The following is a 22,692-nucleotide window of genomic DNA, read 5'->3' as shown; positions in this document are numbered from 1 at the left end:
ATACTGGCTTATAACTCAGATACAGGCAGTAAAATCATCTCATGTATATATAAATGTCTGTTGAACTTTAAAACACATTCAACTCAGTTTATTAAAACCTTTTCAGCTCCGGTATGGTCGCCGGCGGACTCCGGCGTCCTCGATCCCCTCCCCTTCCGTTCGTACGGCTTGCTTCTGCAAAATACGTCACAAACCATGGCCGTGTTTGGTATCCCAGCATGCCCCAAATCCTCATCTTTGCAACGAAAACATAGATTTTCTTTCATTTCTTATGGATTTTTCACAAACGGAGCCCAAACACACACTGTCTAAAGTCGCCATAACCGCTGCAAGTCGGATCTTGCAGCATTTCGATGGAAAAAGACACATTACAGACCCGACAACGTGCTAGCGGATGTTACCATGGAGCTAGTGGCTTCAGAAAATGCTAGTACTGATAGTACAAACCGTATCTTCCTCTTACATAAGCCGTCAACCAACGTTTAACCTCTGCGTAAATGAGCTACCCGCATACTCGGTCGTGCGCTCAGTTGCAGCCATTACGCACAGCATCAGTTTGCATCAGTTTGGTCATACTTTGTCCAATATTCTTCAAATTTGAGGCAGTTGTTCACCGATAGTGTAGTTACATACCTATACTGTCCTTTACCTGTACAGATACAGCCACAGGCAGTTATTTATACTGAAAGATACTTTTTATTTTAGGCGGGCAAAAAATCTTCAATTTTTACTGACTTCAAAGGCCTGATCTGTATGACCTACAGGTCTCAGACACTTCCACAAGGAACCTTAGGGGGTTTTCTTTCTAGAAAGACCTCATTGATGCATATAGTCAGAGTGGTTCAGAAACTACAGCCATTTTAATTTGGGTATGTCATTTTAGGCGGTTTTATTCCAAAATAGGGGGGGGGGGAGCCTAAACCTAAATGGGAGAAGGGGGGAATAACTATATCAGAGGAAGAATGGATAGGAATATGGAAAATGGAAAACTCAATGGAAGTGGACCAGCTCGCAGACATGGAGTTTGGTTGGAAAAATGTGATGAGGTATTTTATTACACCCTCAGAAATGCCACTCTGATAGTAACTATGTTTGCTGGAGAGGATGTGAAAACCAAAATGCAAACCATCACCATGTTCTGGGATTGCCGTTATCACAGACTATTGGACAGGGATACACACCGCCCTATAAAACATCTTTGAAGGTGAAATACCTCCAAAAAATAAGATCATGTATCTTGGATATTTACCTATAACACTGTCAGAGACAAATATTTAATGAATGTACTTCTGGTGGCCAGCAAAGAGACTCTTACCAGGAAATGGTTGTCACAAGAGAGTCCCGCTCTGAACACATGGATGGACATTTACAAAACGGAGAAGATAACAGCGTCTGTCAACTACAAACTGGAACAATTGTCGTATTGGGAAAAATGGGTGACATACGTGACACCCCATAGACCTGATTGTATTTTCATAAATCAATGAATGTATCATAGTTCACTCCCCAGTTAGGTTTCTGTTTTCCTTCTTCTATACGTGTATGACAAAAATTTGCATCTGAAAATCTGCACATGCAATGTACATTGTCTGAAAGACATTTGTAAATGCTTAATTGATGCCCAATATCAACAAAAAGAAAGAAACTAAGCTTACTTTGCTTCTTTTATTCATTAAACGGTTACCCTACATGGCCAAAACTATGTGATCAGGCCCAGCTCTGTTGGTAATCCACTTCCTGCCACAGGTGTTGGATGGGGTCGAGGTCGGGCTCCGAGCAGGACAATCGAGTTCTTCCACACCAAACTGGGAAAATCATTTCTTCATGGACCGTTCTTTGTGCAAAGGCATGTTTAAGCTAGCGTAGGGACCGAACCCAAATCAGAAAAAAACAGACAAGCATGTGGAAAATTAGGTCCACACACACAATACAGAAGGGTGTCAGTAAACTAGATTCCTTTATTCCTTTACATTGTACAGCATCAAATCTTTGCTCATTCAGGTGACTGAATGTCAAACAAAGACACTTCACACAGCACATCACATTGTCCAAGTTTAATAGTTAAAGAATGAAAAAAACACCGAAATGTTTTTGACGTTTGGCACAAAATCCCCCCCCAATCCACTCCAACAAGCAAAGTCACAGAGGCACTTTCATCATGAGCAGGCCAACTGTGAGCCAGTGAGCCGGTGAAGATACTGAGGAGTCTGGAGATGAGAAACATCCAGAACGACCCGGGACGTCAGCAACCACCTCAGCCTCCCAGAAGCCTCGACTAAAGCCAGGATAAGCAACTGAAAGCAGAAAGGAGTAACGCTCTCCTGATCGAGGGGAGTGTCTTGAGTGCAGGGGAGTCGCTCCAGAGATGCAGCTGAGATGGAGAGGATTGACCTTCCTCTGAGACTCAGCATGGACAGTCCAAAATCATGCTTCATTTTCTTTTATTTAGACAAACCCAAATAAAAAGGCACATAAAACATTGCGCATATCTTTACATAATTATTGTCAATGGACATACATTTAAAAAAAAATGTAGGAATGTTTTACCTTTCTGCTAATCAGAAAGCCTAGCCTGCGTATATACAAAACTTACCATTGTTAATGTTCTAATACAAAAAGATTTATAAAAGGTTATTTTGTCTTGCATGTGTCTGTCATAACTAACATGTCCTCTGAACTAAATGCTTTGTACAAAGATATACATTCATTTGCCTTCACATCTGCCAAATCCATCATACAAACTTCACAGAAAAATAAAATGAAAAGAATCATTATTTGGCCAAATAATGTTTTTCACATACGGTTGGAGTCAAAAAAAAAGAAGAAACTAAATAGTTAAATGTCATTGACACATCTACACGACCTTGACCCAAATAATAAGTTGTTCCTGAAGTAGCGGAACTTCTCTCCGCAGGTTTAGAAAGAATGAACTCATCACAACATAGTTTGGGCCCTCTGAAGGCTTCCCTCACACTGTTCCCTCACACAGCACATCTACAGGAGGAAGCGTCAACGTGTGGAAAAGTCTTGCAAAAATATTTCAGGCACACTTGTTTACGGCAACTGGAGAAGGACAAATGACATCACACACTTCCTTTCATCATCATTTTTTAGTGTTTTGTTTTCATAAAAAGTCACTAGCCTTCTAATGATGGTTGTTGAACTCAAACCTACACTGGACAAGCTCAGTCATCCACACGCAACATTGACACAAATAAAATAAAAAGTACAGATGGGAAATGAATCAAATTCCAAGATCATAATGCCATTACACATGAGAACATCTCCCTTGGTGGACTGTGTTGTCATGCACACAATGAAACTAAGGGGCCAAACATCTGGGCAGCCAATGTGCAGATGTGGCCAGGTGAACTGTAATCATTGACTCATTCCACCCCTCTAAGTACCACTCTTCTGTAGTGTGCACAGCCTACAGTCTGCTGCCAGTGTTCAGAGTTCCTGCACTGAAAAAGTCCCTTAACTACAAACAGGCTTCACATCTACGAACTAATTCACTGGTGTTCCTCAAGACCAGGGAACCGTGGGACATGATCAGATATTGCCAACACTGTGCCACTGAACTGTTTTCCAAAAGCTAATACAAATCGAAAGAAGAGGCCTGCCGCTGCCCTGGCTGATCCTCAAAGAACGCTGTGGCTTCAGGTTTAGTCTCTGAGGCAGGAATCAACTGCACTCAGTGTTCACCTCAATCAAGATGGTATGGCTCCTCAATCTTTTCAATTGTTGTTGGATACCAATAGAATTCTATGGCATTGGAGGCATAAGCTGTGTCAAACTGTAGCTATAGATATTAGTTAGTAATATTCGTAGCTTTTTGGCCTTTTTATGGGATTTGTTGACAACTTAAAGCAACACAAGCCTTATCAGTGAATTAGTCTCTGATGGGTTCTCTCTCCTCGGATGGATGGCCACTTCAGTGGTGATATAGTTCTTGCATTGCTAGCCTATGGTAAGTAGAGATGCTCCCTCTCCCACAGGTAAAAGGCAATAAAATAAGTGTTTCATATTTACAAAGAAATGACCAGTGTGTGAAAAGCTGAACATGGTTTAAAAGACTATTCTCAGTAAGCTTCCTGAGTCTGCGTGACGGGGATCCTATACCTGCTGAAGTAAACATACCACAGGTCAACTGTGGAGTCGATTCTAAGGAGCCACTGAGACCTCGAGAGTTCAAATGTCTTCAGTAATCAACATTTTTGACCTTTGATAATATAATACTGCTATTTTAAGGGACATGCTTTCAGTGCGAGATGTTTCCTCTCAGCTGTACCTTTAACTGGCATGGTATAAATACATACAAACATTCTCAAACAGCTGTGACCGATAGACTTGTGTAGAGTATCCAGCAGTGTCGACTGACCGCAAGTTTAAAACACAGACATGGGGGGGGGGGGGGGTAAACAGAGGCTAAACTCACCCTCTCCAAATGGAAGCTTTGTATTTTGCAATGAAACTTTAAAATACATAAACTATCAAACACTGATAAGTCCACTAAAATAACGAAAACCTTACAAAATATGCCTTAATAAGCATGCTTCAATAAGCATGTAAGAATATGGCAATACACTTTAACTCAAGGAGCTGTTTACCAAAGCCTAAAGGTCGAGTAAGGCCTCACATTTCACCCAGATTTGAAGTCAGATGCCCAGTTGAAGAAATCGTTAAGTGGCCGCTTTTAAGAGGCTCGTCCTCCAGCAGCTGAATAGAGATGAAAGAATTGTGGAACGGGGCTCTGAAAGCTGCCTCTCCAAGGCATATTATGTGTTTAAGGCCAACACTGCTGCAACCAGCTGGCTCACCCTCAGCTATCTGTCACCATGCAACAAACTACCCTAGTGTGAGGGGGGGGGGGGGAGGATTAAAAAACAAAACATGGGCGACAATGCAGCAGCTGGTGTTGTACTAACTGCCAAATAATTTTACACCAAAGTGGAAGCAAATACTCTTTTGGTTAAAAAGTATAATGAAACCTGTTCCTGTGTACTGCTAGTAATGCCAACAATTTAACATTAATATACACATTATCACATATTAAAAATAGGAGAATTATTATTGCAATGATAATGAGGATTGTTGGCTTCTGATAGAACATGAGTCAGGCAGACGGGGAAGACAGCCCCACCTGAGGCACCAATTTCATTACTCTGGGTTTCCAAAAGGAGAATTGAAGTGTCCTATGATGGTCCAAATGCCGTTTAAAGGTTTCCCCATATCTTTTAAAATATAACATTTAGGGGAAAACACGATACTTAGAAAATCTTTGGCATAAAATATTATGTACACGGAATATCTGCACAAAATGAGGTTTATCTGAGCCTGAAGACTCTTCACCTTGAAGAAGTAATCTGGACCTCAGGACCATTTGCTGGCTATTTTTCAGCACTTTCAACTATATTTCATGGTCTTTGTCAGCTGGTGGAGATTGGAGGCGACTCCCATGCGTGAACAGAGAGTGGTATTAATTATTCTCCCCCCATAGGATCTCCTGTTATCTCACACAACTGGAGTTCCATTCTTGGATCACGCATTGACATCTGATGAACACTGAAATGTGGTTGATAACAGAGAAAAATGAATGAAGTTATATTTTTTGTCAAACCAGTTTATCTGTTGATATTTGAGAATGACATGGCCCTCAGAAACCCAACTAGTAGGAATGAGAAAGACTTGACCGACACAACAGACTACGGCAGTGAGTAACACCGTGGACTAGGGCTGAGCCATATGATATATTTGAGACAATAACTTGATATTTGTTAGAAATGTTGCCGTTTACACCGAGGTATCTCTCCATTTTGGTATATTAGGCCAGTGTGGGCAATGTCACATACCTATGAGCAGGACTGCTTTATGGTAATATTTTGATTTACAGAAGTTTTGCATCAATGTGATGAAGTACCTTGATTTGTCAAGAAATAAATTCACTGGGTTAGCCAAGAACAGAAAGTCCCATCTGGTATCAATGAAACCGTTCTCTATTACATTTCTAGAAATGTCCTATATTACAATATCTAAAACAAAATACGATCAAAGGCGTACTATGATAGACAGGTGTATCCATGTTGCCCGTCCCTAAAAGTGACCATTCACCTGACAGACTCTAAAACGTATCTCACTTTACTATGTTGTATGTTGGCAAATGCTCTGCAATGAATGACTGTAAGCACTCAAAACTATTATTTTTCTCTCATGATTACAGATATTTGAAATATTTTTCTCCTATAAATACAAACAAAATTCTAAATTGACAAATGATGCAGTAATCACTCCTGCAACAGTCATTGGTTACTATCTATGTGGTTGAATTACATCAGTTACTACATTTTCAAGTTGAACACAATTAACCCATCAAAAGGGCAGTTTTACTAAGATGTGTCAGGGTCATCCATTATTGGGCAGTTACAACATTATCGGACTACGAGAAGCTCTACCAAGGAGGGGAGGAAGGCAGAACGTGGGATAGAAAAGGCATGCTCTCCATGGACCTCATGGTAATGTTGAGTGGCCCGGTGATATTCATGGCCACCGGGTGGACGATATTCATGTGTGCTGTTGTGGGGATGTTGACGGAGGCCAGGTTCACAGGGCCAGTGATGGTGACGGGGTGCTGCAGGTTGACCTGTGACGTGATGTTGACCGTACTGGTGCCGATGTTCATCTGAGCAGCGATGGTGACGGGATTGCTGGCAATGGCACCGCGATTCAGGGCCGAGGTTATTGCTGCCGCGTTGGTGACCGGCGTCGTAGTGGCCGAGATGTTGTGCACAGTGTTGCCATCTGTTTAAAAAAAAGACAGATAAGGGTAGAGTTAGGGCTGGTCAACCTCGTGGAAATATACTACCCCTCCAGAACAGCCCTCTCAGCTCCTTGGCTGTTAAACTGGGTCACTGGAAATATCAATACACCATTAATGCATTATGTCAACTGTAATAATATTGTTGAAGAAACCTACCTTTGTGAGAGTTGTCAATTAGGACTTGGAAGGAGTTATTTAAAATCTCTCCTACCGTCAACTCACCTGAGGGGTAAATTCAAAAAGCAGGATCAATAGACTAACCAGCTAACTGTCCATTAGTTTGAATTCAGAACTTTCATTTGAAACAGTAACACATTATGAAGGACAACTTAAGCTCTGTGTATGCCTAAGGCTGGATGCACACTATACTGCACGACTGACAATTTGACCATCCCGGCTGAGTTCAGGGCCAGTACATCACAGGGTCATCATCAACTTGTCTCACCTATGCTGTGAGGTGGCTAGCTCGCAGCTGGGTCAGTTATGACCCTATTTCAACTGGGATATCATCATTTTTGTTATTATTATTGTTCCATTTGAAGAGTAGGTAAATAAAAAGCCGGTCAATCTGGTCAAAGTCAGGACAGAATGGACAGCTGAGTAGTGCAAGATGACCTCTGATGGTCAGGTAGTGTTTATGGTCCAGTGTGTGGTTCATTTAAATGATCTACTGATCCTGCTTCATGAAATTTAACCTTATATTAGCAGAACTAAGAACCTTAATTACAACAGTCCTCAGAGAAAAGAAATGCGTCTGTACTTGTGTGACATGGTGCGTGAAGAAAAACTGGCCACTTATGTTTTGCAGAGGTTAGAATTCAGTACTTCGGGGTTTCTGCTACTAGCTACTGGATTACCTTTTCGTGGCCCTGAGTGGTTCCACTGCCAGTCACTTATGCCTATTCAGAAATACAGACACATATAGGGTTACAAGAGCACAGGGCAGCAGTGCATCATCTGGGAGTCAGCTTCAACAGTTGGCATGGTACTGTGTATGTGGCGTGGGATACTTAACATTTTGTCAGGGACTTCATACATACATACCCTACATTCCAGCATATAAGCCGCTACTTTTTTTCCACACGCTTTGAGCCGCCAGCTTTGGGCCGCCAACACATTTAACATAAATATGGATGAAGTACCTTTGACGTTTGACCTACCTCTCACTAGGACTGTTAGTAAAAAAGGTGAGTCGTCCGTCACCCTGAAAACAACTGGCCATGAGAGAACGCATTTCACTTGTGTTCTGAGCTGCACAGCATCCGGACTAAAGCTTCCACTGGTGATTTTTAAGCGGATGACAGAAAAATTCCCGAAAGGAATCGCCGTGAAAGTCAACAAGAAGGGGTGGATGATAGAAAGCCGAATGAAGGAATGCTACGGGAAGCGACCGGGGGGATAATTTCAAGCGTTGCTGATGACGCCGCTGGTCACGGCGCTCGCTAATCGCTCCAATAACAGCTGATTCCTCCACAGAAATGCAGACTTTTACTGTACTGTAAAAGTCTGTGGAGGAATCAGCTGTTATTGGAGCGATTAGCGAGCGCCGTGACCAGCGGCGTCATCAGCCCTATTAAGCGGCCAAGCCAGTTAGCCGTAAATGCTATTCAGAGCTACGAGTTACAACAACAACAACAACAACAGTTATTGCCTCGTTGCTTTTAGATTCTAATGAGAAGACACGCTGCTTCGAAATTCTCATCCATGCCCTCATAACCTCCAGACTCGACTACTGCAACAGCATGCTCTATGGTTCTCCCAACAAAATCATCAATAAACTCCAATATGTTCAGAACTCTGCCGCTCGACTGCTCACTTCCACCTGCCGCGATGATCACATCACCCCGGTCCTTCGCAACCTCCACTGGCTCCCGGTCAAATACAGACTTCAAAATACTACTCACCACCTACAAAGCCCTAAACAACCTGGCCCCTCCCTACCTTTCAGACCACCTCCCCCTCCACGCCCCAACCTGTTGCCTCAGGTCCGCCGGTGCAAACACTCTGAAGACCATCAGGACCAAGCACCGGACCTGGGGTGACAGGGCCTTCTCAGCCGCTGCACCACCCCTCTGTACGCCCTCCCCATCCACATCTGTGAGGCTCCCTCCCTACCATCATTCAAACAGGCCCTCAAAACCCACCTCTTCACACTCGGCTTCACCTGCTAACCCCTGCACCCTACCCTCCACCTGCTAACCCGGCACCCTACCCTCCACCTGCTAACCCGGCACCCTACCCTCCACCTGCTAACCCTGCGCCCTACCCTCCACCTGCTAACCCGGCACCCTACCCTCCACCTGCTAACCCCGGCACACTACCCTCCACCTGCTAACCCCGGCACCCTACCCTCCACCTGCTAACCCTGCACCCTACCCTCCCCTACATGACCCATTCAGCGCAGCTTCTCCAGTTATTCTTTTTTTTGTTTGTTTGTTTATTCAAATGTCTCAGCCCTGTAAAGCGTCTTTGGGTATCTTGAAAAGCGCTATAGAAAATTGATTTATTATTATTAGGTATGTCTGTATGAAGCATTAAAAGATGTACGAAGATATATATTCGCTAATGCTCATCGCGGTTAGCATTTCCCCATTGGCGGTAATGTTAAAATTAGCTTAGAAGCTAGCGAGTCGGACATGTTATGATGTTCAGAGAAGAAGACAACTTTAGTACTGTTAAAAGCATCTTGCTGTTCAACGGGGACACCTGCGGTTTATAGACCAGTGCGGCTTATCTATGAACAAATTATTTTTTTCTTTTAAAAATTAGCGGGTGCGGTCTATATGCCGGTGCGCTCTAGTCCGGAAATGACGGTACATACACCATTAATTAGTTTATCGTAGCTTATTCCTGACATCTAATACATCTTCTCCTTTTAAGTGGTCGGCCACTTTCATTAAGTTGGGGGATACACAAAAGACGGATAAAAAAAAATTGGTTACAGCAGAGAAAGACTTGTCCTTGGGTCAAGCTCCAAAATTGCTGAATCATACAATTCCTGTAATGCAGCTGAATAACATCTTTAACACCCACACCTTTCAGATTCCACACCCCCAGGCTTGACATTACACTTGTTTTACATGTACAATAGCTAAACTTACTTGTCTGAAATGGAAAATGGAGGCATATTAATAGATTTTTTTAAATCAATGGAGAATCTGACAAAAAAGCCCACATTTGAAATGTTAAACATGACTTTGTTCCTATGATCTATGCTGGGTATTTGCATAAACACAATTCAAATGAGCTGCTTAGAGCTTGAATTTCTTATTTATATTGCTGTGAGAAACTCTCCCTCAAACAACTGGATTAATTCAAGTTTATCGGCAAATACTTCATTTCACAAAATGAAATTGAACACATCATGATTAGGTAATGTACCTTTGCCCAATGCTCATTTTTGGGTCATTGACGAAATAAGGCTTCTAAAAAGGTAATTTTATAAAATGATCTTCAAAATGGATGTCATGCATATTTTTGTGTCTGGAAAAATGTGGTGAAACAAGTCTAAGTTGTAAACCAAATTTTCATAGTGTTTTAAATTGTTTTTAACAGTATTTTTTAACTTCACAGGCTAAAAAATGTCAGGTGGCGCAACCACATATTTATAAAACAATATATATATTCCTAATATTTATTCAAACTGAAATTTTTGACAAGTATCCCTTAGTGTCTAACACATCATATTTTGTGGTTGCGTTTTATATATATACAATAATTTATCATAATTATGTTCCCTTGGCAGGTATTTAGTATATTTAACTTTTGACTTTACATTTAAACAGAGAAACATAATAATACAAATATACAAATGAATACATTCAATACACTAGTTCTTCATCATATTAAGCAAAAAAATTTTTCGCTTTAACCTATTATTAATTTCTTTAAATTAATATTTTACCTGGTCGCACCACCATGACATTTATCAGTTGTGCCACCTGACAATATTAGTAATCACGGGAAATATGCAGACAATTAGCATTTTTTTTCCAAATGCAACAACATGCATTTAGTCAACAGACTCTTTTTAAGTCAAAGAAGTAAATATTTCATCGTAATCATGTTTAGCACATAACTGGAAGAGGCAAAATCACAGTCGCTTCCGCCTGCGTGTTGCAGCTTACACCTCATTGTAGCAGCGTTTTGCACTCACTCCATACAGGACTTGTTGCTGCTCCCTGTGTTGTGCTGATTTTGCTTTACTTGACAGTGGAATCCTTAATAGTTAAACAATATTCATTAATATCATAAAAAAGTTTGGAAGTGTATAATAACATTAACTTAACACTGTTAAACTTTTGAATTCAAAAAATAAATAATGTTAGAGCTTTAAATATAACATCATAGAGTAACATTCTTTGAAGTTGCACCACCTGCCTTACTGGTTCCACCACCTGACATTTGCAACTGATTTCAAATTAAACAGGCATCTACTAGGGCACTAGCATTAGCTTTTGTTCTTGCCAACAACTTCATACATATACATTTTAAATAGAATAAAGACATTTATGATAAAATAATTTTTTTCTAGTTTTACATTGGTTGTACCGCCCTGACATGGAAAGTGAACCACTAAGTTGAAAGTAGCTGTTTTTATCAACATTCAAAAGAGAACAACATTTTCATTCTGCTATAAAGGTCAGTTGAGGTCCTCTTGATGATGCAATAACCTGTTTACTGTTTTCCACTTTAATTTCATAATAAAAGTCCCATCTTTACAGCTGTGCCACCCTGACATTTGCGAACATTCAAATTGCTGGACAAAAGTTTTTAAATTATCGCAATAGCTTAAAACTATTGGCATTTGTAAAAAATTTGGTTTATTTGAATCGTTTCAACAATAAAAGCATGCCATAGTATTTTATTTTGAATTTATTATCATTTAAATACCTTTTTTAATAGTTTTCTTAGTCTGTTCATCTGCTAGGACAGGTGCACCGCCTGACATTTTCAGGGTTTGAGATGCCAAAACATAAAATAATATATATTATTTGATTGTACTGAAAATGTATCAAAACGGCATAGGTTTTATAGAATGAAATGACATATGTCACGAATTGATACAATTATATAAAAAGTTAACAGTGGACTCGGCCACAAAAATATGCACGTCATGTCATTGACCCTTTTACTGTTTAGAGCAGGGGTCAACGTTTTTCAGGCCAAGGACCCCCAAACTGATAGAGAGATGGAGCAGGGACCCCCGACTATATATCAGAGGCGGGCCATGCATTTTATACCTGGGCCTTCTGTGCTGTCTTCCTACAGTTGAACCACTTCCTAATCACCTCATTATGACGCCACAGCTACGGTTATTATTTGTTTCTACTAGTGTAATAATACACGTATTCATATTAAACCATTCGGGACGAGGCTTACGAACCGAACAATACATTTGAATAATACTAGTGCATTTGGAAAATGCAGAAGCTTAAATTGTGGGAAATATAATGTTTTCGGTGGACTGCGCTCACGTAACAGACAACGGGCTGTGTGACCTCTGAACCCGAAAAAAAAAAAAAAAAAACATTAGCTATTTGCACTGTAAGAGGCAGGACTCCTCTGGAGAGACACTGATTACTCTAAGCATCGTGCGTGGGGATGAATTACGGAGCTCAAACCCAATGGTTGCAACGGGATGCTCCGCATTAAAAAAATGCAACGGCAGCAGAGTTCTACTCAACACACTCTGCCTGAAAAGAACACTTTGTATTCAACAGCTGTATCTGACTTGCATTCAGTAAGGGTAACAGGACACTTAAAAGTCATAACTATTGGGTAATTGGAATGGTCACCATGCCCTGAACAGTTTTTGAGAAGCCTGCTCCTCATAAAAAAGGGTGAAGACTGCAGTTCTACTACACAATCTGCAAATAGAAAAATTGCTTTTACGGGTTTAAAACTTAAAAAACACATTTCAACTTGAAAGCTGATGTCAGATCAGTTAGGGCACTAACTGAAGGAACAACTGACTTCTGGAGCAGCCATTGACAGTGTGTAGCCCAGGTACATTAAATCACAGCTGAATGAGTGGGGTATTGACAGAAACCCCCAATCAGTATCATGACAAATAATGTATCCAATAGCCCATCCACACATATGGAGACTTCCCAAACCATTGACCTGTTGTCACAGTTTTGCCAGTGATTAAGTGTTAAACTGAAAAGGTGGAGTAAGTAGTGAGGCGCTTTACAAGAAGTAAAAGGACACTCTTGCCTACCTTTATTGTTGCATGGGTTGCTGAAGCTGGCCTGGCCGTGCGTCTTGAGGTGACTTGTGATGTAGGCAGCGCTTAGCATTTTGCCACAGATGTTACAGGTCACTTTGCCTTCATGCCTGATCATGTGGGAGCGCAGACGGTCTTTGGTAGCGAAGGCAGAGGTACAGGCCTGGGACAGAAACCAGTGAATATCGTTTTTTTCCTCTTAACACATGAGGAACCCGACCATGTGACTAGAATGCTTTCATCAACAACAGACAAAAGTAAGCTCCTTGCTTGCAAAAAAGTAAAACATTTACTATACATTACTATACACTAAACATTTAACTTTCCAATACAGACAAAAGCACAAAAGACGAGAGTGAAATATCAAAATGTGCATATAGGTGAGCATTTTTGCAGACAGGACACAGTGATGACTCTTACCGTTACTTGGCACTTAAATGGCCTCTCTGAGGAATGGACATGTTTGACATGACAGCTTAGGTGATCCGGTCTGCAGGGTGAGATGAAGACAAGAAAGAAAATGTAAATCCTTTGGCTTTGCTAGTGGCATCATTTCATTGACATAAGAGATTAGGGCAGTGTAATACGAACACATTTCAGTCATGATGTTGACCACATTAGATTTGTTTGACAATCAGCAGTTCATCTAATATTTATACCACTATAATATATACCACTCAGAATACAGATGGTAGCAGCAGGCTGTCTTAGATCAACTACCTTGACTAATTTTGAACAATGCTTGTTGACGGGAAGGGTTGTTAATAATTAAAGAAACACTTAATGCACTTATATTGACAGTTCTCACCAAATTGATATAAATCAGCATTTCATCGTTACAAATGGCTCAAAACACCATCTACTATTTTAAATTAACCCTAATCTCAAGGCCAATTCTGAGACCGAGTCGACTGCCTGAGACTAATCTACATCAAGAAATAAAAATAATTCTCTCTCTCTCTCTCTGCCTGTTCTGCCATATGCTGATGGTAAATATGGGTGGTATCGTTAGGATTTTATCCATAACACTACTCTTATCGATATGGTTCTTTATCGATACTCCTATTATGGCCTGTTGTTATTCTAATGTGTATTATTATTATCGTACCACTTTCGTCGTAAAAAGGAGGTTCTTGGGATACTGGTAAGATTTTTGAAATTTGGCACGCAAGCCAGTCAGGGTGAAAATTACAGTCTGATTGGGGTGTCCAGCTGCAGGATGAAAGATTGTCTCGATAGCGCCCCCTTTTGAGTAGCATTGGGTTTCACCTACCTAGTGTGAAATGTGGTAGGTATGTGTAACTTGATAGGACGTACAAAATATCCTCTTGGAATTTTTCACTAAACCAAACAGGAAGTCAGCCATTCGGAATTTTATTAGGTTTTGGCACCTTGGAATTCAAGGCGCCGTACTTTAACAAACTCCTCCTAGAGATTTGACCCGATTGACCTCAGATTTGGTCAGTTCACCGTGGCAGTGAAAAGTTACTCAAAGATCAAAAAGTTATCGAACTATGCATCCGTGGCGTGGCAGCAAAAAACACCATTCGCCATTGTGACAAAGTGGGTGAGAACACACCATTTGTCCCCATATTACATTCATCTATAAATCTGACCATGCTTTTCAATTGTTTGCTTACCATACCCACCATGTGTTCCAGAGATTAAAGGGGAAGGCACCCAACCATTTCCTCTATTTATACACTGGATGATGTTATCGGGTCAAACCAAGTATGAGGGGAGGGATTGAGTATGTACAGGTAGATTTGTAGTTTAGTTGTGATCTGTTTTACATTGTTGTGAGTGTATAGCAAAGTGTAAACCATATAAAATTGTTGGTTACCTAAAGGGGTGCTGAAAGGTACAGGTTGTGTCTGTTAACTATGGAGTCAGTACCGTAATTGGTGTCACCTGCACTTATGGTAGGAACTATATCCTGCTGATAGGAGTCTCTATATAAAGGTGATGACTTTGACTGAACAGGAGAGAAAGGAAGATCAGTGTGTAGCCGTGTGCACGTGATTATGTTACTTTAAGATGAGTTGAGTTTTATCCAGTAAAGCTAAGTTAAACGTGTGTGTGTGTGTGTGTGTGTGTGTGTGTGTGTATATATATATATATATATATATATATATATATTTGGTTACACGTATAGCAGGGCACTTTTATATATAACACACCTTTTGATATCGGAACAAAGTCTCTCGTGTCTGCCTCCTACCACTTCAGAAGCCACTCAGGTCAGGCTTCACCACGGCCATGAAACAGGAAGTTGTTGTAACTCGGCCGTAAATTGTCTAATCTGCGGCAAATCTCTCATATGTCATAACATCCTGACCCTGAACACATCTATGGGACAATTTAGAGTCACAGTAATAGCGTCACCTGGTGGCGACAGGAAGTTTAGGTTGTATACTTTTATATCTTGCTCCTCTCAAATGTTGTCAGAAAAGCCTTAAGACATTGATAATGCTTCATTTGAAGATTGTAAGAAGTTGTTAAATGCGGAGACGTGGCAGCTCGGCGAATTTCAATCCTTCGCCATGAACAAATAAACTGATGTAACTCGACTCCACATCATCATATCTTTTCCAGATTTCACATGTTTGGTGAGAGGCCAGGCTTGAAGACATCTAAAGTCCAATTTTGAGTCATAGTCCCAACTACTGGTGACAGAAAGTTAAAGTCTCTATACTTTGGCTTGTTTCTCTGAGTAGGTAAATCTGATCAACATCAAATTAGTTCCACACGAATGTAAGAAGTTCATAATGCCAGTGCTTTTGAGGGGCTAAAAATGCTCGAAACATAAGCAAACTTAGCACACCGATTTAAAGCCTAAAATGTAGTAACTATAATATGATTTAATGCTTCAGAGTGGGAAGTCACCTAAATAGGGCCCCCTACAATATTTAGACGATGCAGCCCTCACAGTACATTTCACCGAGATGTATAAAATTTGGTAAGGAAGATGTATCACATGTAGACTTTAAAAAAAGTCTTAGGGTTCCATGCTCTAAACCAGTGGTCCCCAACCACCGGGCCGCGGACCGGTACCGGGCCGTGGATGATTTAGTACCGGGCCGCACATAAAGAATCAATATTATATTATTTCCGAGAAAATGAAAGCTTCATTTAACAGACGTCAGGAGTCTAATTAAATATCAGGAGTAATTCTGACGCGCCAAACCCGCTCTGCAGAATATCTGGCGACAGAGGAAGATCAGCTGCTGGAGATTGTAAATGACGGTGGCCTTAAAAGTATGTTTGAGACAACAACTCTGCTGGTGTTTTGGATTAAAATCAAGGCTGAATATCCTGAGATCGCCACTAAAGCACTGAAAACCCTGCTTCCTGCTCTCTGTGAAGTGGGATGTTCTGCAGTGACAGCAATCAAAACTAAATTACGGAGTAGACACTTCGGGTGTCATTGTCTCCCATTACCCCCAGATGGGACCATCTCGTTGCAGAGAAACAAGCTCAGGGCTCCCACTGATTCAGTGTTGTTGTGAGTTGTATTTATTTATGCATTTTATATTTGTTTTCATGCCGATCATATCGTGTTTTTCCACCACACCTTGAAGGCCGGTCCGTGAAAATATTGTCTTACATGAAACCGGTCCGTGGTGCAAAAAAGGTTGGGGATCTCTCCTCTAAAACCAACCGGAAGTCAGCCATTTTGAATTTTGTATTCATTTCTCGTGTTGTTTTTTTTTGCAATTTCGGGGTGATGTACTTTAACAAACTCCTCCTAGGAAATTAATCAGATCAACTTAGAATTTCGGCAGAACTATCTGAAGACCTTTGTGATTAAAAGTTACTAAAAGCTTGAGGTTTCATCGAACGACATGGATGTGGTGTGGCAGCCATTGCCATAAAGCTGTTGTAACTTGAATGTACAAAACTGTCCCAAACTTGACATGCTTGATGACTGTAATGACATTAGGACTTCTGCATGCCAATATTAACTCATATTCATAGCACCACCTACTCATAACCATGGCCGTAAGCAGGATTCTATAACAACAGCGGTCCAAGCACTGAATTTATTGAAAGGCTTCGTGGGCACACCCCCAGAAAAAGACAAAATGTTTGGAGAGCAGAAATTTGATAAAAAGTTTCCAAATCGCGCTTGTATATGGAGTTTTCGTTAATAGTAAATTTTATTGTTTTTGTTCGTTTTAGAGCGTGAAGTTTGTTTAATAAAATCAAACTGCAACCAGCCTAATTTGTACGATAGATTATTCTACATTGGCTCACCTTTTGGCTTAAACTTAATTCTTTACAAAAATATGTTTTTTTCCCCACATGGAACTATACATTCTCCTATTTCTCCTCAACTCTTCGAGCTTTGAGTCACTCAGCAGTGATTGTCAGAGCTACCTGCACAAACAAAGGACCTGCATTTACTTTGAGAGTGTATTATGTTACTAACACTGAATCGCATTCACACACATTCACTTTTTTGTTCATTTTTACAGGCTGACAGTTATGATTGTATTCGGATGTACACTCATAACTAGGGTTGGGTACCGAAACCCGGTGCCGGTATGGTACCGGTTCCTATACGACCGGTATCTACCGGACAGAAATGCAACGCAGATTTCGGTGCTTCCTTTCAGTGCCTGAGCAGATTTAAATACTTTTTTTACACTACTCTGATGACTCCGTCCTAGGTTACCTCGTCCTAGGGCCGATGCTAACAATAGCATCGGTCACCAACCCTACTCATAACATTCGAGGCTTAAGACCTGGCAACGCCATTGTCGACACAGGAAATACCGTTTAACTCGTGCACGCAGTGTATGATGGTCATAGAAATGCATGGCCGCATCAACCAGTCCTGCCACTACCCTCGACGTGCGTGAAGTTGCGAGGGCCCGATCAATGCTGCTTGCCGTTTTAATTAGGGCCTGATATCATCGTGTCATAGGTAATGTAAATAAACATTTCATATGGCTTTTTGGCTTGAGCGTTGAAAATTGCCTCGATGGCACAGTTTACAAATATTCAAAAACGCAGCCCCAGCCCTACGTTTGACATACATGTATGCTATTTGGTAGGCACATGTATCACATGGAGACTTTAAAAAAAGTCTCTTGGGACCTGCTCTAAAACCAACCGGAAGTCCGTCATTTAGAGTTTTGTGTGAATTTGTACGTGATTCACCATTAAACAACAAGCTGATGTGACTCCACTGGATACTGTAGCTGTCTGTGTTCACCCAGAGCTCTACGATACCTCATATCAACAGAGACCGGACCAAACTATGTGTATACATGTGTGTGTCAACCATATGGTACAAACAATGAATAGACGCTGCCATATTTACGTCTACGTGACATTATTGAGTGCTGGTGGAGCTGCTATGATGTTAGCATAGCCTACCACCGATCCATCAGCGCTCCATTGAGAAGACAAGTAGCCTACAAATCGGTATCATTACGTAGTTATTTCGGAGTCCCTTTTTGTCGGTTTATTGGCGTTGAATCACAGCCGAATCAGTTTATTTTGTGTTCCTACAGCTGTAGTAAACAGCGACCGGTGGCTTGCTAGACACAGTGAATACAGCTCGATAAAATCCACGGAGCTCCTCTGAACAATATTATGAACCATAATATAGCGGCGGTGTATTCTATGAAATGAACGAATGACTAAAAAAAGACTTAACGTGACAGTACTTATTATTGACGTCGTTTAGTTTCCCGGGATATCTGTGACTTCCACAACATGTAGAAATCTAGGTTATTTTTGCCATGGTTAATGGCGGACAGTTGAATGGATCCAGGTCTATAAACCACGCCCCCTCTCCGGCGATTTTGCGGCGTTTGGTATGAACACGACCGGCGGCGCGTTGGACGCGATTTTGCGCGTTTGGTGTGAACGCACCTAAACGGAATCCGATTTACATGACATTTACATGATGTGGTCTATACTCGATATTGAGCAACATAATGCATGTTTGCACGTGTTCTCTTGCGCCACATAGTGGATACAGGAACTGGTGGAATATTTGCACTACATTATTTCTAGCGTCACACAGTCCAAGCATTAAAAATACCTCTAACTATTGGTCAGAAAAACAACACATCAGTGAATTCTTTCAATAGCAAGATTGATAATCAAACACCACCATTTTACAGGAAACTAATTTCAGACCAGACTTCATTGTAAAATAATTTGCTGAATAGACAATGAATTATTTTAGATTTAAACAAATTTTACATTAACAGATACGTATCGGCTGAAAAGAAGCTGATCGAAAACTGATCCTTTTTGTCCACCTCAACCTGATAGTGTTGCAGAGCTGCTCCCTTTACGACAGCCACTATACTGCACGCATTTAGGACCGAGTCAAAATAAGTGAAAACAACATTACACTGATTTGCTACACTCTCTTTCCATTAGCAAAGATCAGCAGTCAGGTTAAAATAAATGATGTCCACATACCTGGAGAAGCCCTTCCCACAGACAGAGCAGATGTAAGGCTTGTGAACTCCACCATCATGGGAACGGACATGGTATGTCATGCGATCCTTCCTCTTAAACCTCTGCTGGCAGATGGGACACTCAAACGGCTTCTCATCAGAGTGCGACAGCTTGTGGCGGTTGAGGTGGTAAACATCTCTGAAGGCCTTACCACACATGTCGCAACCGTGATTCTTTTTCACTGGTTTTGGGGGTTTCTTAGGGATGCTCTGCTGCTGTTGGTGTTGCATTGGGGTCATGATGCTGGTGCCTGTGGATGTGGACGTGGTAGCTGTAGTCAGGATACCAGCTATAGTAGTAATGTATGAAGGGTTTCCACTGTTCTCACGTGGTACAGTGGATATGAGCGGCACCATGGTGGGGGCTGTTTGTGTCTTCTTAGGCCGCGAAACCATCTTAATCCCAGTGTGGCAAGACTCGTGCCGCCGGAGGTGGTAGCTGTCCCGGAAAGCCTTGTTGCAGTAGCCACAGATAAAGGGTGTCTTTGATTTAGGCTCCTTTTTGACCACAGCAACTAGAGGCCCCCCACCACCTCCTACCCCAGTCCCACTAGCCACATTGTCTTTAAGAAGTTCTGCAGCACTGACGGGGGGTTTCTGGTCCAAGGGAATGGGCAGCACTGGTTTCTGATCAGGTGGTTCCGTTCCAGAACTGAGCAAGGGCAAGAGGCTGTTCCCGGCTACTTGGTGCTGGTGATGCAGTGCCTCATTGGCCTGCTGTAATGAGAAAGATGGAGCCATGTAAAATTATGTTAATACACTATATGAAATAATGAACAAATGACAGCTCTGATGTAGGGCTGCACAATTAATCGAATTTTAATCGCGATCACGATTTTGGCTGGCACGCTTAAATGAGCATGATCGTCAGCGATATTGACGTTTAAAATGCGTGCTCCGCTACACATCAAATCAAGGGCTTCCTCAACTAACAGTCAGCCAACCACCAGGGGGCGAACGAGATGGGAGGTGTCATGCGCGCACCCTGCAGACTCAGCTATTAGTAGAAGAGAAGAGACGGACAACAGAACAGAGAGCAGACGGTCACGGGTGTCGTGTGAAAGCTAAATCTAATGTCAGGAGCAGAAGGTGAGGAGCTAGCCCCTCGAAAAGGATCATCATCCGTTGTCTGGAAGTTTTTTGGATTTAGGCCAAGTGATGTTAACCAAGAACAAATCATATGACAGAGTGCGTTTGAGTTGTGTCTGCGGCGCATAGCAATACAACTAACTTGTTCAGCCACCTGAAAAATCACCACAAACCACAGTACGACGAATGCATTAAGGCCAAAGCTAACGTTACCTCACTGAACCTCCGTCCATGTCCAACGTCAACCCAGAAACCATAACAGCGACCCTGCATAGCGCCACAGCGTATCCATCCACCTCCCAAAGACACGCTGACATAACAGATGCAATCGCATTTCATTTGGCCAAAGACGTGTGTCCAATAAATACTGTGAGCAATACACATTTATTTTTAGTTACACGGTACTCGGACGCAAAGTACAGATCTTTTATGATATAAACAAAAAAAATATTTTTTTTTAGAAAAATCAAATCAATTACTTTTTCAGTCCACTAGATGGTGCCGAGTTATTTTCTGGTGAGGTCAGCAAAGGTCCTGGGTCAGCGTGATTGGTAGGAAGTTGGTCAAAACAAAGAGACATCTGGCCTCACAACGGGGTTAAATCTGCCAACAGCAGCCGGCTCATGGGGAGAGTGCAGCGCATAACTGTCTCTCTGTCCTCCACGTCCACGCGTCACAAGTTATACGGAGTTATATAACTCTAATATCCTACTTATATAAGTTATAGTTCATATACTGAGTCCACACGTTTGCATTTGTTTAAGTTGGACTATGTAGTGATACAAACAGTTCAGTTTGTCAGGTTCATGCAACATTTATGACATTGTTGGTCAGTCTGTCTGCTTGACAATCATATTCTGCTGCAATAAAAATGATTGAAGTGAGATGAACAGACTGAAAACTTTATCTTATTAGATAAAACATGTTGACACAGTTTTCCTTTGGGGACATCATTTGAAGTTGAAAAAAGTAATAAATCGCAATATAGGCCTATGTTATCGCAATACTCAGAATATCGCAGTATCGTGATAATATCGTATCCTAAGTATCGTGATAATATCGTATCGCGGGGTCTCTGGTGATTCCCACCCCTAGTTGATACTATTTTATTAATATTTTCCTTCTACGAGATGCACTGTGATCAGGACCAGTCTGATGCAAAGATTTGTACATTAGCCAGAATCTAGCACAACAATGGAAGTGGAAGCAGTGTTCTTGTTCATTTAAACGGGAAAGTGCAATAAAAAGATGTTGTCCCTAAAATGAATGAATAATCGTGATCGCAATATTGATCAAAATAATCGCGATTATGATTTTGGCCATAATCGTGCAGCCGTACTGTGATGCAGACTTTACTAAACATTAACGCTTGCCTGGGGCAAGTAAACTCTGTGCTCGGGCAGGTGGAATGCCTCATGCAGTTGTTTGATCGGGGAGGTGAAAATTAAATGTGATCTATTCGCAGTACTCAACATTATCAGCTGTTCATCAGTAAAAAATGTGCGATTGACAAATCGGCATTAATGCTTTCTGAAATAAAATGTAATGAGCTCCACCTTTACCAGCTGCGACATTAAAAATGATTATCATATTAGTACATCAGTGATCTAGGCATACCATAAATATATTATTAGATATTAGGGCTGCAACTAACGATTATTTTAATAATCTATTAATCGGGTGATTATTTTTTCACTTAATCGGATCAAAAAAACAAAAAAGCATTAATTTCCAACCCTTTATTCAAACACAGAACTGATCTTGATCTGCTTTTAACCTCTAAAGTCAGTCATGTATGTTTTCTCTCTTTCTTTTTGTGTTTATTTTTTTTAATTTTTCTCAGTTATGTCATAGATTTTGTTCTTATTATAAATGCTTCTATTGTTTCTGTTTTCAACATGTAAAGTGTCTTTGAGTGCCTTTTAAAGTGCTATATAAACAAAATGCATTGTTATTATTATTATCATTATTATCTTCAGAAGGTGCACAAACAGGTTGCTCCTTGAACATACCTGAGCTGTTAAAGTAATAATTAAAAAACAAATGGACTAACACAAAAAACATACACATGT

At 41.0% G+C, this 22,692-nt stretch overlaps 1 protein-coding gene across 2 annotated transcripts in view; it reads right to left on the bottom strand.

Moving 5' to 3' along the window:
• Nucleotides 1–1,938: 1,938 nt before the first annotated feature.
• The window catches only part of LOC306779452 (vascular endothelial zinc finger 1-like), a 34,103-nt gene continuing 13,349 nt past the window's right edge, over nt 1,939–22,692 (bottom strand). Inside the window, exons 2-7 of one of the 2 annotated variants that reach the window (XM_079271378.1) lie at nt 19,494–20,248; nt 13,467–13,536; nt 13,041–13,209; nt 7,675–7,716; nt 6,974–7,039; nt 1,939–6,798 (exon numbers count right to left, since the gene is read on the bottom strand). In XM_079271378.1, coding sequence (XP_079127504.1) covers nt 6,449–6,798; nt 6,974–7,039; nt 7,675–7,716; nt 13,041–13,209; nt 13,467–13,536; nt 19,494–20,248 — 1,452 coding nt within the window. In that variant the 3' untranslated portion in view covers nt 1,939–6,448. The remainder of the gene's footprint in view (nt 6,799–6,973; nt 7,040–7,674; nt 7,717–13,040; nt 13,210–13,466; nt 13,537–19,493; nt 20,249–22,692) is intronic. The other variant, XM_079271377.1, reaches the window with a different exon arrangement.

The sequence above is a fragment of the Melanostigma gelatinosum genome, assembly GCF_949748355.1.
Source record: "Melanostigma gelatinosum genome assembly, chromosome: 7".
Classification (NCBI taxonomy): domain Eukaryota; kingdom Metazoa; phylum Chordata; class Actinopteri; order Perciformes; family Zoarcidae; genus Melanostigma; species Melanostigma gelatinosum.
The sequence above is the reverse complement of the archived record's forward strand: the minus strand, read 5'-3'. Positions and strand labels throughout refer to the sequence as shown.